This window comes from Lycorma delicatula, chromosome 9 (genome assembly GCF_047948215.1).
Source record: "Lycorma delicatula isolate Av1 chromosome 9, ASM4794821v1, whole genome shotgun sequence".
NCBI lineage: Eukaryota > Metazoa > Arthropoda > Insecta > Hemiptera > Fulgoridae > Lycorma > Lycorma delicatula.
Genome location: NC_134463.1, coordinates 73932876 through 73952228, shown reverse-complemented (window position 1 = coordinate 73952228; position 19353 = coordinate 73932876). Strand labels below are relative to the sequence as shown.

Below are 19353 nucleotides of genomic sequence, written 5' to 3'. Positions count from 1 at the left end.
ATGATGGTTGCATGTATGAAATTAATATTATTAAAACAAATTTATTATCGCTTAATTAGGAAGTCAAATAACAATAACTCGTTTATATTATTATTTCAGTCCATTAAAATATTTAATAAATTAATCCGGTTTAACTGTGAATTTAAATAAAATAATACGGCGATTAATAAAAATATTTTTCATTATATTTGGAATGGTAACCGATGAATATAATATAGGATTTTATTAATCCATGTATCTCTTTTTCTGTGAAAAAAATCTGATTTGGACACCACACGACTTCCTTGTACGCCTATATAATTACAAATACACATTTTTTTGAAATGAGAATTACGTAAAATTTTATTTCAGTAATAATATTTTTTTTGTTATTATTGAATTATTATTTATTGTATTTTTTTTTTTTTTTTTTTTTTTTACTAACAGATGTTAATAATAATTATTATTAAATCAATATATCTAAATTAAAAAAAATAAGTAAAAAGCAAGTCAGATTTGAACCGATGTGAGTTGGCACATCGGAGTTGGAAGAGTAATTATTATGGAGTAAGATCCAAATATTTCATTAAATAAAATTTTATTTGGTTATAACTCTGGAACCACTTCTGATATATGATTGAAAAGCTCTCCTGAGACTTATTATTTCAGTTAAGAAAAAATCCAAAATTAAAAAAAAAATTGGATTTTGGGCTTTTTCAGTCCAAAATCCAACAGCAGTACTAAATCCAAAATTTCAAAATCCTACAGTAAATCGTTTTTGAGTTACGCTAGATACATACACACATACATACAGATGTCACGCCGAAACTAGTAAAAATGGATTCAGGGATGGTCAAAATGTGTATTTCCGTTGAAATCTGAAAACCGAAATTTTTCGCGATTACAATACTTCCTTTATTTCGTACAAGGAAGTAAAATGTTGTACTTTAAAATTCCTAAGTAATATTATTTGGATAGGATTCCCAACATTTTTCTGGGAATCCTATATGTAAAATTGCAAAATATATGAATTATGAAAAAATAATTTTGGGGATTACACTTCTATAATAGACAAAATAATTACTCTTCTATAGAAACTGTAGATGACATTTTAACATTTTATACATATGAAAATTTTCAAAACGATACGAATATATTTTAAGTAGATTTCGTAAAAAAGCTACCTATTGTAATGGGTACCGTGATTCGACCTCCGGAAAATTTCGTCATTTCTTTGCTTTTCACATTCCCCAGACCCCAAAACCACCGTCAGTTCAAAAGTTTATGTACACATTTATATTTCTCTTTCGTGTGGGACACGATAACTGCCGTAATTTTCCGCCAATCACTTTCAAATTGATACATAAAATATAACGACCTAAAATCTCAGTCGAGTTCGTTAATGGATAAAATCGGATCATGCGGGGGAAATGGGCGGGGGGTGGACTTTTTCGAAAAAAAATAGCGCTATAACTTTCTTAAGTAAAATATCGAATTTGTTTAAAGTTCCTACAATTCTTTGTATAAGGGTCTAAAACTAATCTAAGTAAAAGTTTAGGCACAGTATCGAATCGGTTTAAAGTGGTCGTTAGTTCTTTAAACATCACCAAAAACATTTGTCTGAGACAATTTTTTATATGACCAACCCCTACAGCAAGGAATGAACAAAGTGTTGCTGGAATTGTAAGAAAATGAGGCTTGTCGTATGCTGAACATGCGAAAAATTTTTTCACGTGAAACCATTGTCGTATTGAGTAAATTTTAAGTTTTTCTTAACTTTAAGGTGGAAATATTTTTTATCCCCTGCTTAGCACCAGTGAAATCTTTTTTACTAAAATTTTCTCATTATGAAAAAATTAAAGCAATTTTGATTAGCAGATAAAAAAAAAATTAGTAAAAATAAATAATATGAATATAGAAATAATAATAATATTTGTTAATAAATAAAATAAAAAACAAGCATTTTTTTTTATTAATTATTAAAGAAAAACAGTTATTCATTTTACTTAGATTGTTTGCAGTAAAATTACATTATTTTCTAATTCTATATTTTTGCACGACTACTCACGGAGTGTAATGTACTTAGGGTGTACTATGTATGTTTTTTTCACCGTAGCAGCTCAACAGCTGAACCGATTTAGATGTACGACCTAGCGTTGCAATCCTTAAGTTAAACTGAATATCATATATATAAGGGTATTTCTAAAATGGTGGACTGCCTATATTTTTTTCGGATTCTACTTGTAAAACTAAACAAAAAATATCCTTGGAAAAATGGCAATTTTTATTCCTTCGTTCTGCCTTATCCGCTATTTTGTTATTTTTATATAAAAATTATATCTCAAGTTCGGATAGAGGAATCACATTAATATTTGGTAAACGGCTTTGTAATAAAGTTTTAACATTAGCAATTACCAAAAAATTAAAACTTAAATACCTTTGCAAATTACAAAATGGTGACCATGTTTATTTTTCTATCCGTTATATCTCCATAATATAAGTTTATCAAAATGTTTGTTATTTCCTACAATAGTAAGCCTTTTAGTTTGAACAAAATTACATTTTATTTTTTTTAAATAGTATTTATGTCAAAAAATGATGTATGTTTCTTAAAATCCTTACGTAGCTTCATGAAAGACATTATTCATGCTTTGATTTAAAATTCACGTTTTTCGGGTGATTAACTTTTCACCCGGATCATGATTAATACTGCAATTAGACTTAAATATTCGCAAAAAAATATTCCAAGACAAAATAAGGTAAAACTTATGAAAGCGAAAAGAAATCAAGTATTTGAATTTTCAATTAAAAATATATTAATTATTTATATTGCTAATAAAAATAATCTTGTATCATTTTCAAAATGTAATAACAAATAACTAAAAATTAAATTTAAATTATGTTTTATTAGTATTTTTTCTGAATATTAGTTCCTATAAACCTAGATGAAAGATAACCCCATAAGAAAACACCTTAAAAAACGTGTTAATTAGAAATACCTTAAAAAACAAATAACTAGAAAGGATTTTTACATTATGAAATACAGTACTACACACAACTAACATAGTAGTTTAATCTCATCTTATTTAAATCCTTAAACCAGTTTATAAAGGAAAAATATGCAACAGAAGGTATTCATAGTAGAAATAATAATAATAACATTTAATAATGAAAAAACCAGTTACATCTTTGTTTTACACCTGTAATACCGATTCAAATTGATTTAATAATAATAGTAGAAACAAGAACAGCAACAACGAATAAAAAAAGGATTAAAAAACAAGAAAGAGATAATGAAAATGTTTTAAATAAATTAATATTTATAATAAAAACAATTTAATACAGAAGTTAATTGAATATCTAACACGCACACTCATAACACATACACAAAATCATATTAATACACAAGGATGAATTTATAAGTTACTAATAAAGGCAAGGTTAACTGGTATTTAAGCATAAATAAAAAAAAGGTTCATATATCATGAAGATTTATATTCATTATTGTAGTATTATCACTGGTTTATATAGTAGATTATTATATCATCCAAATAGCATAACAACACAGATTCATTTTACTAAAAAAATAAGAGTTGCCAATGTTTAAAACAATGTTGCCAATAATTAAAACACAGATATTTAGGATGCAAAAGTATCAAATTACCGAAAACTTTCATATTCAACACATTGATATGAGTTATTTAAAAGAAATAAACGTTTTTAAACTTCGTGTTAGGACCGATGTGGTAACTCAAAAAGAACAAACTTATTTATTAATCGATTACAAGATTATAGTGGAACATTTATTTTTTATCTCAATTCGTTTACTTATAATCGGTTCCAAAAAGGAACCATAAATTTATAAAATTACAATAAACACTTGAAGAGGGGTTACCAATGAACCTCCTGATTAAAACATACATACATAAGAGAATGGTTCATTTGTATAAATGCATTACCACAGATTCACTTCATAAAAAAGTACAAAAGTTGGTAAAACCCGCCAAAAAAAAAAAAAAATCAAATAATATTACAAGACAAAGAAAAATAAAAAGAAAGCAGTAATATAATTTTCTTATCAAGAATTTTTAGGCCCTTCATCAGGCACAGAGAAGATGCTCATCACAGGATATCGTACCAACCCGAGAAGTGTTCTGATTACCCAAGGTCCAATACGTGAAGGCACGTTTGAGTTGCCGGAAATCCGTACTGCTGTCTAGGAGATTTAGCACTAGATAGTTTACTTAATCGTTCGTTGTTTGTAATGTGAAACGAATCGCTTGATTTCCTCGTGGATATAAGGCAATTTTAGGTAGTTAAAAGTTTATTTTTTAAATGGAAATTTAAAAAAGAAAAAAACTATCTGCGTATGCCAATTATGCTTGAAGAGAAATGCTTGCTTTTAAATCTTATAAGTCGTAAATATCGCGGAAAGAGGAAACACACTGCAGGTAATAAAAAAAAAAGTTTTAGAAGTGAATTAATATCGAAAAATAAAGACAGTGAAAATATAGCTAAAAGAAATGTAATTTATAAAATCTCTCTTTCTCGTTAATGTATGCAACGTTTATAGTCTAGAATTAACTATTATTTTTTTAGAGAAAAAATAGCTTTTTAATAACATGACTAAAAATAAAGTAGTCATTATCGGGCTTCTAACACCGGTATTTCTGCGCAAATTTGGAACGGGATGTATCAAGCATTTGTTGAAGAACGTGTGATAATGTGATTCATACGCCACATAATTGGAGCGTTGTTATTTCTGAGACACTCTGATGACAGATTTTTAGTATATCAATTAATCAGTTTAAGTTCACACTTTTCAATACGTCACGTATTTTGTACAAGGAAATATCCATTTTGACTATCTCTGAATCCAATTTTACTAGTTTCGGCGTGACGTCTGTTCGTACGTATGTATCTCCTACAACTCAAAAACGTTTAGCCGTATATTGTTGAAATTTTGGATTTAGAACTGTTGTAACATTTAGTTGTGCACTTTCTCTCTTGATTACAATCGACTGGCCCAAAAGTAGATTTTGGCCCAAAATCCCAAAAAATTGGATTTTGGACTTTTTCTTAACTGCAGTAATAAGCCCTCATTGAGAACTTTTCAAATGTGTATATATCATCATAAGTGGTACTTATTTTCATTGGTTCCAGAATTATAGCCAAATGAAATTTTAATTAATGAAATAATTTGGATCTTACAAGAGGAAGCACATCGGTTCGAATCAGACTTCATTTCTTCTTTTTTTTTTATTTAAATATATTGATTTATTAATAATAATTGACCTCTGATTGTAAAAAAAATTACAATAAATAATAATTCAATAATAACAAAAAAAGGAAAATTATGTGAAAAAAATGTAATAAAAATTATAAATATAGAAAAAATATACATAATTTAATAAGCGTAAAAGGAAGTCATATGGCGTCCACATCTGATTTTTTTATTTCATATTTTTAAATGAATTTGTCATAAATTCCTTAATTCGATATTTTTAGTACTTTGAAGATACCTTCCACGTTTATAGAAAATGGGCAATAAAGATTACACAAACTGTAATTTAAAAAAAAATTGCATGAAGAATTGGTGGAGTTACGTAAAAAACGTATATGATAAAGCAGATAGAACATGCATAAATAAAAGACGACTTACTGATGAGGGAAAATGTAGACTTGTATGAAACCAAGAGGTCCTAAAGCCGTAGAACCAGCTCTAGACTACTTTAGAAAGAAAAAGAATTTCCTTCTTTGGTCACATAATAAGAACAGAACCGAACAGACTCGTCATTTGACTGGTCCAGAAATACTGGAAAATATCCAAAACACCCACCTGGATAACTGAAATTTAACAAGATATGCGAGAACTAGAAATCACAATAGAAGATTAACGAAACAAAACTGACAATATAAAATTACTAAAAGAAGCAAACTCCAAATTTAATATTAAAGAAAAGAAAACAACAACAAGGGTTTGTTCAGAAGAACTCAAAAAAGCAAAATCTGACAGAATTAAGTATTGGAAAGCAATCAAGAAAAAAAAAATAAAAAGAAAAGACGAACTAAGTTGACTAGAGTGGTCCAGTGTGACCTCAAAATCCTCAAAAAAAAGCAAATGAATTTTTTTTTTGAGAATAGAGTTAGGCGATATGAAACCAGTTTTAAAAAGAATTTACTGTTAAGAACAATCAACGGGTGAAATATGTGTTTGCATTGGTATTCCTTTTTTTTTAAACAACAGTTCAACTACACTTAATGAATCATCAAAAGCAGCACTGTTTATCTTCAAACAATTTTTAAAATCTTCAGAATTATTTTCCCGCATTTTTTTGTTGATTAATATGCATATAAATTTTCCATTCGTTCAACCATTTCTTTTCATTTACTACCTGACTGTAAAAATGAAATAGTGAACGCTGTTTAACATTTTATTCCTGGTATCACTTAACTTTATTTCTTTCTACACAACCGAACTTACTGGTCGAAGGCAAAGCCAACGCTAATAATAATTATTTAAAAAAAAAAAAAATGCAACTGAAATCAAGACCATGTAATGAGTGATACACCTATATAAAATAAAAAGATTCTCACAGACCCTACCGATGCTATATATGGTATATAATGTACATTGGTTCTGAAAAGTTTTAGACGAGACATCTCAATTTTTTATAATTTTATTAACGGTGCTACGTACCTTGTGCAGAAACTCACGTTATCTGCCCTGCAGAAGACCAGATAACATCATCTAACATGGCGCATACATATAGAATATCAAGATACCCTAACTAACCTACCTACCCGACGGACGGCGAAAAAATCTTTTTTGTTAATTTTCATTTTGTCAAGTTACAGACCAATATTTTATGTCTAAAAAATTTTCTCAACATCATGGTACCACCACGAAAAGCAGCTGCGTCGATTGCAACAAAATTTATTTCAATCTGATTAATAGGAAAAACAATTATAATTAATTATTAATAGGAAAATAGCGAACAAACATAAGAAAAAATATACGGGTCGAATACATAACCTTGTTTTTTTAAGTCAGTTAAAAATACGTACGCCAACCATTTAATATTAAACTGAATGGAATTCTAAGCGTGCATACTTGAAACGGGTAAAATGTGAAGTTTGCTTCCATAAACGAACATGAAAATAATTTCCGTTCCAAATATTTTGTTCCAACTTTGTCTGTGGATTTTGAAGCACTTAGAATGTAGAATGTCAAATCCGAGAGTCGGTGCATGGCAATCAAGAATGTGCTTTAGCTTACTTCTGAGTTTTTCGCATAATTTTTTTTTAAATAAATATTTTTTAAGAAAGTGAAATATATATAAACTTTTGAGCTGACGGTGGTAATTGGATCTGGGAGATGTGAAACGCGTAGATATGTCGAAATTTTCCGGAAGTCGAATCATGCTACCCATTACAATAGGTAGCTTTCTTATGAAGTCTATCTAAAATGCCACATACTAGCCAGAATCGAATCCGAGACCAAATGATTTAGAAGCCAACAAACGCATATCACTACATGACTTACAAACACCACCGTGTTTGTAATGAAATATTTGTGATAGCGTAGAAGTTCTATCGGCCACAATTGAAGAAATGAAGTAATTGCGAGGGAGTAGAATTATAGCACTAGAACACTCTAGAATTTTTTTAAGGTTGTTTTTTATATCGTTCGTTCAATCCAATCAATTAATCGTACGAATTTTTATATAATCTACCAAATTCTAATTTATGTTTTCTAATTATGGTAAAATAGAATCACAGAAGACCAGTTCAAACTAATAAGTACAGATAAAACTTGGCAATAACCGATTATATTGTTTTGCCGAACTTTGTAGCGGAATAGTAGCGTCTCGGTCTTTCATCTGAAGGTCTTGGGATCGAATACCGGTTCGGTAAATCCTCTAAGATGAATTGTACTCATCAAGGAAAAAAATATATCCGTTAAATGTATCCTTTCGTTTAGTTAATTACTAGCTGCAGAGAAGTGCCGTAAGCACGCCCTTCGCAGCTAGGCCTTCGTGCAGGTTGCCCTGGCGGCGGCGTCTCGGATTGGGATTATTAGGTATTCAAAATTGATTACCTCTTGAGCAAAAATGTTTTTTTTTGAATGATGAAAATTAATATAACTAAAGTTAAATTAGAGATTTAACTTTAGAAATTGATAATAACGAATCAGGATTTTCCTCTACTGATCGGTACATTCCTGTACCTACATTTTGGTTATAGGACATTATTTTATGAAGTAAAACAATCACATAAATAAACATAGGTATTATAAATATATATTTCATATATATATATGCACTATATCGATATATAATAATATAACAAGTACGCACTTGAATACCACGAAATTTGTATTAATGAATCGAGATTTTTCGCTAGTGATCGATACATTCCGGTGCTAAGTTAAGGGGAACGGACACACACACACAGCCCACATACAAATGCCCTTTAGTAGCGTAGGAATAGCGTAAATATAATTGTAGAAACAACTTTCTTTTATGTCTAGACTCCGGAACCACCACCGTAAGGTATTATTTCAGAAGATGAATGAGAATGATATGTATGAATGTAAATGAAGTGTAGTCTTGTACAGTTTCAGGTCGATTATTCCTGAGATGTCTGGTTAATTGAAACCCAACCACCAAAGAATATTGGTATCCACGACCTAGTATTCAAATCCATATAAAATGAACTGCCTTTACTAGGATTTCAACCTTACAACTATCGACTTCGAAATCAGTTGATTTGCGATGACGAGTTTACTACCAGACGAACCCGGCGAGTCTTTATTAGTTTTTCTTATTGTTGTCATTTGATAATCTCCAAAAAAAATTAAATATTGTAAAGCACATTGATTAAAAAAAAATAATAATAAGATAAACGCTTGAGTGCAACTCGAATATGAGAAAGTACAGCGTGGAAAAATCGTGTTTCTGGTCAATTTGTTAAGGTTAATAGTAAGATTTAAACCAAGGTCTAACTATTTACTTATTATGAATTTTAGCATACTGAAGAATTTTAGAATTTTTAAACAGTTTTTTCTTACATAAGAACACACGCACACACACACACACACACACACACACACATACATACATATATATAGTTAAAATATTGAGCACCCAGTCATTTTCTTTCTTTTTTGTTTCGAAATCCAGGAAAATAGGAACATTTTTTATAAATTGGAACTTGTATGAATTAAAAATAAAATAAAATGTCACGCATATTAAAACCGTTAGAATGAGTTTTATATGTTTAAAGTTCAAACAAGATAAAAATATTATCATATTAACATATTATCATGGTTATTAGAAAAAATGGACAAGTTTGAATTTATTCTATTTATTATTAATGATTTTAATACAATTATCATAAAATCTATAAGTAACAATAAGTTTATAGTTCTACTTAAATAGATTTTACTTTCCCGTCTAGCGATATAGCAGAGCTATTGCTGTAGAACGGAAAGTTCCATTGTTCCAATCGGTCCAATTTGGGCATATGCGGTTTTCACAAGATCTTGATGTTTTGACACCTAAGGAACCCAAAAAATCCAAAAACCGGATGGAAATTTTCCGGATATTCGTATGTACGTGTATGTATGTTCGATGTTGCGCCCTAAATCACCTTATATCTCCAGAACTAGTCGACCGATTTTGAACAAACTTGGTCAAATTACTTCTACGTATGGAGTATTGTTGCTATTAAAATTTCAACGTAAAAGGTCAAGGAGGTGAGGCTGTAGTTCAAGGTCACCCTCAGTATCTCGAGATTTCGTCTAATTAAGGTCTTACTTTTCTTAGGAACGTTTGTTAACGAATTAAAAATAATATATCAAAAAAAAATTGTTGCAAAATCGCACCACCACCCCAAAAAATGCTCTAAATAAACAAATGGCTAAGCGGGTATAGTGCGTCATTAGTACTTCCTCTCACCACAAGGAGCACTAGTGTAGCACTGACGTACAGCTGCTGTGTGCGTCTGCAATGTTGTGACATCACAGGTCAGCGGTAGAATTAAATAAAATTTAATGTGTAAAAAAAGTATTTAAATTGGCCGTTAATACCGCCACATCCGCACAAATGAAATACAGCATGCGTGCGTGCTTTAAACAGAATTATTGAAGTACGTAAACAAAATATCTATAAGTAAAATGATAAATATTTTAAATTAAGTTGCGTGTGTGTGTGTGTGTTTGTATGGGTATAAGCCGTGCATCAGAAAAAAAATACGCGCGATGGGAACGTTCTACAACTGTGTTGTCAGCTTTTTTTTTTAAGTATCTAATAAATTGTGGGAATTTTGTTCTCGAGCTATTTGGATATTACAGTAATACATTATTATATTTAACATTATTAGACCAATATAACAACACGTACAATAATTACACTGTACTGTATTTTATTTTATATTTATTTATTAATAAATAAAAACTTTACTTGACAGATTAATTAAATATCAATTATAAAAATATAATGGAGGGGCAGGTTACATAATATAATTTAAATCTATTTTATTATCCAGATCCAAATGTCATGTTTTATAAAAGAGTTTGAAATTTGTAACTTAATTCATTGAATAATACAGACTAATAATTATTACCAATTTATATATATATTTGCAACTGAAAAAGTGAAAGTTGTAAATTTTTTTCTTTGTGTAGAGTTATTAATGTGCAATCATGTTATACCTCAGATCATTACAGTTACTGTTTGAAAAATGTAATAATCATAATAATAAAAATTACGTTTAGTGTAACACGCTAACTTTCTTTCTATTATAACTTATTTACTACTGTCAAATTTTCGTATTACAAAATATCTAGTTAGGCCTACATAATCTAATATTTAATTAACGTTACAATAAAAATAAAAATAAAAAACTTTATGAGATAATTGACATTTCATAATAACATTTATGTCTAACTAAAATTATGTTTTCTTACAAATCGAATAGCAATTTCAATTTATTTTTAAGTTCTTCTAATTTTAAATTACATCAGTAGTTTTTTTTTTTTTTTTATATTTCTTAAAACATTTTAAAATTTTATCAACATAGCACCGTAATTTGAAAAACTTGATTAAATTATCAAAAAGTAAATAATAAATTAAAAAGTATAAATTTTAAGATGTAAACTAATATTAGTCACGATTGTAAATATAATAGTCTAATTTACTGATCAAAGTTTAAATTTCCGATAAAACTGGTTTAAATTTTTAATCTAGTTTTGGGTTTTTAACTGGTTGAAACATAATATTTTAAAGATTAAATGTTGAGATTAACAACTAAATCATCAACTTGTGTTACAGTTTATTAAGATATTGGATTGTAGCTCATTACTTTATCCTTCTCTTTAAAATTTAAAAGTTAATCAACAAACGAAAAATTTCGTTATTGAATTAAATATGTATGTGTATGATCACTTTTTGTCTCTGGTTCAATTAAAGCATCGTTAGAGGATTACAAAAATACACGAATAGACACGATCGGCCGCCAGGTTCACCTAAAAATGGCCGCTAAAATTAAACTTTTGTAATAACAATTTTAGCAATAACAACGTAAGCTATGAAGTGGTTTAAACGCAGTAATGTAAGGTTTACTAAAATGTTTAAAATATATAAATATCAATTTTATAAATCAAGTGTAAGAGCCAAAAGTGTCGGAAAAATAACGGTACTTACGTATTAACGCCACCGCACTACAGCTTTATTTAAAAACAAAGTAGTCAATCGGATTTCGGTGGATTAACATTAATTGGATTTCGGTGCTATAACATTAAGGTTATATTATTAATAAGTTGTATATATTATGCATATTTAATGTTAATTATAAGAGGTTAGCGAGCGAAGCGAGCGTAGGTTATATTTAGTTAGGTTATTTTGATATACGTACGATTTGTCAGTACACGCAAGTCAACATAACCTAAAGCTGTAGCTGCGGTGGCGTTAATACGTAAGTACCAAAATAACTTTTTAATAATGGAAAAATTGTGCTATAAATTCTCCAGAATACGAGATAAACAAATTATATAAACTTAACGTAAGGTTATATATATATATATATATATATATATATATATATATAAGATTAAATAGCGGGTATAGTTTTTGCAAAAAATTGTTCTATTCACTTAACTAATACATATTCTGAATATGGGCAAAATCGGATCATAAATACAATTTTTATCTCGACCGCAGCGCCACCTAGCGGGTCCATTTTTTGCAAAAATATTTATTTTCTCTTAACTAATACATATTCTGAATATGAGCCAAATCGGATCATAAATACAATTTTCTGAAATATCTGGACCCCAGCGCCACTTAGCAGATCCAATCTAATTCAGAAACCTTCGCGGGCCTGCGCACAAAACCTCCCCAAAGTTTCATCTCAATCGGATGAATTGTATAGGAATGCATACGGGGCAGACAAACAAACATTCACATATATATAGAAGATTAAATCAAATATTACAAACTGTAATTATTATTATTCTACTTTACACTCAAATTAATCTAGATTTTTTTAATAATGCAGTTCAGAAACATTCCAAATTATTGGAAATCAGTTATCTCTAGAGGCAAACCTGTTTCAGAGATTATCATCAATATAATTCATTAAAATAATATGAGAAAAAAATAAAACATCAATTTAATACTAACTTAAAAGAGACGATAAATGGTATTCACCATAATCTAATCGAATAACATATTTCCCATCAAAAAACAAAGCATTCCACTTATTTGACATATTGACTCACTGCTGTAATCAAATTCGAACAATCAACCATTCTAATATGGAACACAAATACCATATCACGTATTAAATATATATATATATATTGAACAACATGAAAAGCCAGAGCGATTAACATAAATTCTCCAAGCAACACAAGTAATTCTGTAATAAAGTCACAAACTAATCAAACATCATAAGCATGGTCAATTGACAGGAAGAAAGCTCTGGATCGTCCATCACAACATATTGCATTCAAAAGGGATCTTTTTCTTGTAGAATAAAGTCCAGTTTTCCTGATATCATCAAATATTAAGATATAAATCATAGGAGCCATATAATCATGCGATCTTTTGAAATTTTCACTTTATGAAAAGGGAACAATAATTTTTCCCTTATTTCTAACAAACTATATGTTGTGATGATTATCTTCCAAACGTCTTGTTCTTACATAGAAGTTATCCATTAATCTAAAGATGTACAATTGTTTTGTAAATAATATTTTTGATTTCATAAAAGTAGGTAACTATGAATTTAACCTAGACTTATTAGCAGTCAACGCCCCATTCTTTTATTGAATTTTTCATAATCCCTAATTTTTTCATTTATAATTTAAGAACAAGTAAATGAAATTCATTTAATATAAATCAGGAAAATTTTCAAAGAACATAGCTATCGGTAAACTTTCTATCTAATTTCTTTTAAGAATGGTATTCAATGGCTGACTCAGTAAAAAGAAAAAAAAGTGTAAAAGAGAGGAACGAGAAACCTGCTGTTAAGTCTCAAGCAGTGCAATTTCCGTGACTTATAAAGAGTGTAAAAGAAAAAGCAAGTAAAATCCCAAAGGAAGGTTGATGATGTTAAAGAGAGTTTGGAGTCGGCGTCGGAGAGAATCGTCGGCGCATGGGCGCATAGGCAAATAGGCGCATGCCTTCTGTGTTATCAACGTTCGTAGGGCAGTTTATCATAGCGTTTCCCCCATATTACATCCCGATTCCGAAAATCCGACCCCTCCCTGATGCTATCGTATACCGTTTCTATCCTTCCCGTTTTACTTCTCTATTCTCTCGTTGCAAGCCTATTTTACCGCATTTTTTGTCTCTTTTTCCTACATTCTCTCTTTTCTCGAACTCCCTCCCGCACACCATACTAAAGTAACAGCATTAACTTACGTTGCGTTCTCGCTCTATTTCCGGATGTTATTTCTAGAAATTGTTTCAATAAATATTCTCTACATTATTTTCATCCCTTATAACCATTTACGCACTCGCACAAACCTATTCATTCGAAATATACAAAAGGAAATTGTTTCATGCAATTACAATCTAAACCGACCATGTCCGTTGTTTATTGCTGGGGTATTTTGTATGGATAACAATATCTTCTAAGTTTAATTCAGCACAAAATATGGAGCGCATTGAACTTTGTTAAAAAGCATGAAATAAATAATAAAATATTTTTGTATAAATTCTAATAGATTTCTTTTAATTTTACGTAACTGAAATTTCATTCAAGTTAAGAAAATTCAGTAAAATTAATATAAAATAAAATACACAAATATTGTATGACGTACTCTAAAAATTTAGAGGCATAAAACATAGAACTAGATTCCATTGAAGGTAACGTACTGTTAAAAAATATAAACCAAATACAAATCGTTTAAAAAGTGACGCGACCATATGGAAAACTGTTTTCTTCTTTTGTTACATGTTATCTGAGGAAAAATGGAATACACAATGAAGCAGAGAATATTTATTGTCTCCCAATACATTAGATGTGCTAGTTTTGCCCAGACCCAGAATGCCTTCACAGACAAGTATGGTGTGGATGCACCAAACAAGTTCTCAATCAAGCGGCTGAGCGACAAGTTCCAAGAGACAGGAAATGTGGTAGATGCAGACAAAAGCGGTCGAACTAACGTTCTAACATCAGAATAGTTGATCGACGTACAAGCTGCATATTCTGTATGTCTCAAGAAATCTATGAGACGCCTATCTAGCCAGTCTAGTACTTCGGTTAGTAAAGCCCACACGCGCAAGTGTTTAAAGATACATCCGTACAGAATTCTTATTGTTCATGAGTTATTACTTGTAGACAGTGGAAAACATATAGCTTTCTGTCAATGGTTCATGTCATTTGTAACGCCAAATGGGGAAGAACTCGCTGACTGGTTTTGATCTGACGAAGCACGGTTTCACCTTGATGGATATGTGAATGCACAGAATTCACCCGTTTGGTGTACGGAAAATCCACATCAGCGTACAAAAAATGGATGCTTGGTATGCAATGTCACGTAGGCGAATCTTCATGATATTATTTCACGGTACAGTGAACAGTGAACGTTATATACATAAGGTGAAACAATTTGTAAACACTATACCTACAGACCGGCTAGAGTACACGCGGTCGTACAGCCAACAACACTATGATTTTCTTGGAACAGTGTTTTAACGGACAAGTGATTTTGAAATGGTTGTGACCCCCTTGGTCTCCTGATATATCCCTTCCTGACTTTGTTTTGTGAGTATACTTTAAGGATGCTGCTTACAAAACTCATCCTCACACCGTTCCCGAATTATAGAGCGAAATTTAATAATGTGTCGCTGTAATTCCTCAACAAACGTTACAACATGTGTTTAAGAGCATGCAACGTCGTATTCAATTATGAACAATTCAATTATGGTCGTATTCAATTATTTTCCCAAAAGGTTGTATCACTTTTTAAACACGCTGTACAAAAAGAAAGAAAAAAGATACACAATTAAAAAATATAATGACCATTATAGCAACTCAAGAAATGGATAATTAAATCTGCAGTGACCAAAACAAAATCAACTTTGGACAGACAGGATGTACATTCACCTAACTTATACTACAAATAACTTAGAAAAACTCTACACAAAACAATAAAATCATCTTCTGAAGTCATTTAATAATATTGCTATAATTTAAAAATTATTAATGTAAAAATTCATGATTTTAATCTATTTGAAAATGGTATAGAATTCTCAAACACTTCTGTATTTGAGAAAAATAACATACAAGTAAGCAATAAAATAAATATATTATTTTACTATATACTGTACGGGTTTCCTAACCACTTTAAAATTAAAATCGACGCTGTTGACAATCATGCTAATGGTAAATCGGCAGAAGATGGAACTAAAAACTCGCTCCGCAAAGATCTTTAACAAAAACAATTTCCTCGAAATTGAATCATTTGTAAAGTTCAACATTCTAAAAAAGTTAAAGTGTCATAAAACTTATTACTAAATACAAAAAAAAATATTTCTATTATTAAATAATCTCTAAAAACAAACAAAAAATTATATAATATGCCTGATTATGACTTTTATTAATCAATTTTAAAACTTAATGTATTAAAAGTAATGAAATTTTAAAATGATTATTTTTATGTCAAATATTTGTCGGTAATATTTAAATTTTTTTTTGCAAAATATCTAAATAATTTTAACTTTTTTTTCAGAATTTGATGATACTCGTATGTCGAAAATCCTTAGTTATTTGTTTTACGTAATGTAATCTTTCTTTTTCTCCATTCATTCCTGTAATTTCTAATTAATTAACATGATTCTACCGCCAATTTTAAATTATTTGTTTTTACATTTTTTTTCTTTATCTTAAAGTTTATCAACGAATTTAATTTTCAATTCTCCAAAATATTACATTTCAAAGGTACATTTTTAGTACTTTTCTTTGTTTTCTTTTTTTTTGTTTTATTATTGTTCATTATCCCCGCTTCTCGTTACACTCGAAATTACCTACTGTAATGAAAATTTTTTTATAAATTCAACTTTAAAGAAAAATTATCAGGTTGTATATTATCAACTGTATGTTTTCGACTACACTCAATTTTTAATTATTCGTATTATTATTATTCCTTACATATTTCTTGTAATACATAGGAAAATCAGCTGATTTTTAAAGCCGAGAGTTCTAAGGTTCGAGTCCTTGAAGCCTAAAAGCTTTTATATGGATTTGAATGACAGATTGTGGATACTGGCGGGTGTTCTTTGATGGTTAGGTTTCAATTAACCACACTTCTCAAGAACGGTTTCATTTCATTTACATTCACGCATATCATCCTCATTCATCCTCTTAAGTAATACCTTACGGTGGTTTCGGAGACTAAAAAAAGAGAATACTATACGAGATATTCAGGAAATTTGGAGTGGTCGACCTGAGTCTGTTCCAGACTACATGTTTACCGGTACATTTAAAATTAGCATAGCATAGCATTAGCATAGCATCTCTGCAGAGATGTCATGGCATCTCTGCAGAGTACTATTGACATCATGTCACTCTGCTGTTACTCGGTAACATGGTATACGTAAATAAATAAACAAATGATACTACTTCATATTATAAATATTATTATTATTCCTTATAATTTTTTAATAAATTTATGATAATACGCAAATAATAATATTTAAAATAAAATAATTATATTAAATGATATAAACAAAACGTTTATAGACAAATCGGTATAGGCATATCCAAGATAAAGAAAATCCCATTCTGATGTTATTGAGGAAAGTAAGGGTGAAGAGGTTTTACATTATTTTCTTCACTAAGTCAAATATACTTTTACAAATCGGGCTTCAATGCCTACTAAGTTACAAAAGATGTTCAGTTCAACAAGTGAACCTGCTCATGGAACTCTGTTTAATAACATTATAGTTCTAACTGAAAGCTACTTGTCTAGGGCCTCTTGGACTATAGATGCTTTACTTGCGTTAGAGCCATAAAGAAATTGATAAAAAATAGGTAATGTTCTTCTATACATACGAGTAATTCATAATTTCGATAAACTCAATGAATTATAAAATTGCCTATACTGATTAGAGGGAAAAATTACAAATTTTTTAAAATTATGTTTTGTTAATATTTATTTAATAGAATTTTGTTTTTGTAAAAAAATATATTTAAAAGGTTTGGTATTTACATTTACAAATCTCTGTACTAATGATGGTAATTTAACAACTGGAACGCGATCTAGTTTTAATATTTTATTTTTATAAACTATTCTTCAGCGTTTTTTAAAATTTTATTTAAATAACCGTTTAGTATATCTTATAATTTGTTCTTTATTTATATTTTAAATTAAAATATAAAAAACTAACGCAATTTTTTTTCTTTTATTATTGTGTTTATCAGATGGTGATACAGGATCAACGGAGGATTTAAATTCAAGTAAAAGAAGAAGATCGAGAACAAATTTTAACAGTTGGCAACTGGAAGAACTGGAAAGAGCGTTCCTTGCCAGCCATTACCCGGACGTGTTCATGAGAGAGGCGTTAGCATTAAGACTAGATCTTAAGGAGTCAAGGGTGGCGGTAAGAAAAATAATAATTACAATACAGTTTTTGAATTATTAAAATATTAAGAAATATATACTATTTTTTAATTTTTATATTTTCATATACAGAATGTTCCTAAAATGGTGAGCTGGTGATACTTTTTCGAATTCTACTAGTAAAACTAAACAAAAAATATCCTTAGGAAAACTGGCAATTTCTCCTTAGTTCTCCCGCTGTCCGCCATTTTGTTATTTTTATGTAGTAATTTATATCTCAAGTTCGGATAGACGAATCACATTAAATTCGTAAGCTTTGTAATAAAGTTTAAAATTAGCAAAAAATCAGGACTTTTGCAAATTCCTTTAAAAAAACCTTTGCAAATTAAAAAATGGCAGCCATGTTTATTTTTCAATCCGCTATATATATCAATAAATATTAGTTTTCTAAAATGTATGTTATTTACTAAAATATTATGCCTTTTATTCTAAACAAAATGATGTTTTTTTTTTTGTTTTTTTTAAATCTGTTGATAAATAGTCGACTTATGGAAGAAAATTGATGTAAATTTTCAGTCATAATTATTAGCTCTGCTATAGTGAGAAAATTATTACTTAATTTGATACTAATTTACAATATTAGACTTAACAATAAATAAAAAAAAATTAACATTTAATCGAATTGAACTTAGAGTGGACATAAAAACGACACAAAGTTACGACATCAATTTTCTGCCATTCAGATATTTGTTAACCGATTTTAAAAAGTAAAATGTAATTTTGTTCAAAATAAAAGGCTTAATATTTTATTAAATAACATAAATTTTGATAAAACTAATATTTATGGAGATATAACGGATTGAAAAATAAACATGGCCGCCATTTTTTTAATTTTAGAAGGTATTTATGACCTGATTGTTTGATTATTTAAAAATTTTATTACCAAGACGTTTATTAAATATTAATGTGATTCGTTTATCTGAAATTAAGATATACATTTTTATATAAAATTAAGAAAACAGGGAGAAATTGCCATTTTTCCTAAGGATATTTTTTGTTTAGTTATACAAGTAGAATCTGAAAAAGTATAGCCAGCCCACCATTTTAGAAACACTCTGTATAGTAGTAGATTATTTGTAAGAACACAATAATTTAACTAGCACTGTCCGTAATGAAGACATAGATTAATAAAAATCCAAAATTTGTATTAAGTTTTGTTAAGTTTTCCGCGTTTTTTAAGTCATTAAGTTGCAATTTTTGTACCGAGCACCAATTTTTTAATCACGAAGAGGAAGAGA

The 19353-nt window shown here is 29.2% G+C and overlaps 1 protein-coding gene across 1 annotated transcript in view; it reads left to right on the top strand.

The window, feature by feature from the left end:
- LOC142330067 (uncharacterized) overlaps positions 1-19353 on the top strand; it is a 175961-nt gene that overhangs the window by 133404 nt on the left and 23204 nt on the right. The window contains exon 2 of the mRNA XM_075375100.1: positions 17917-18095. Within this exon, the coding sequence (XP_075231215.1) occupies positions 17917-18095 (179 nt within the window). The remainder of the gene's footprint in view (positions 1-17916; positions 18096-19353) is intronic.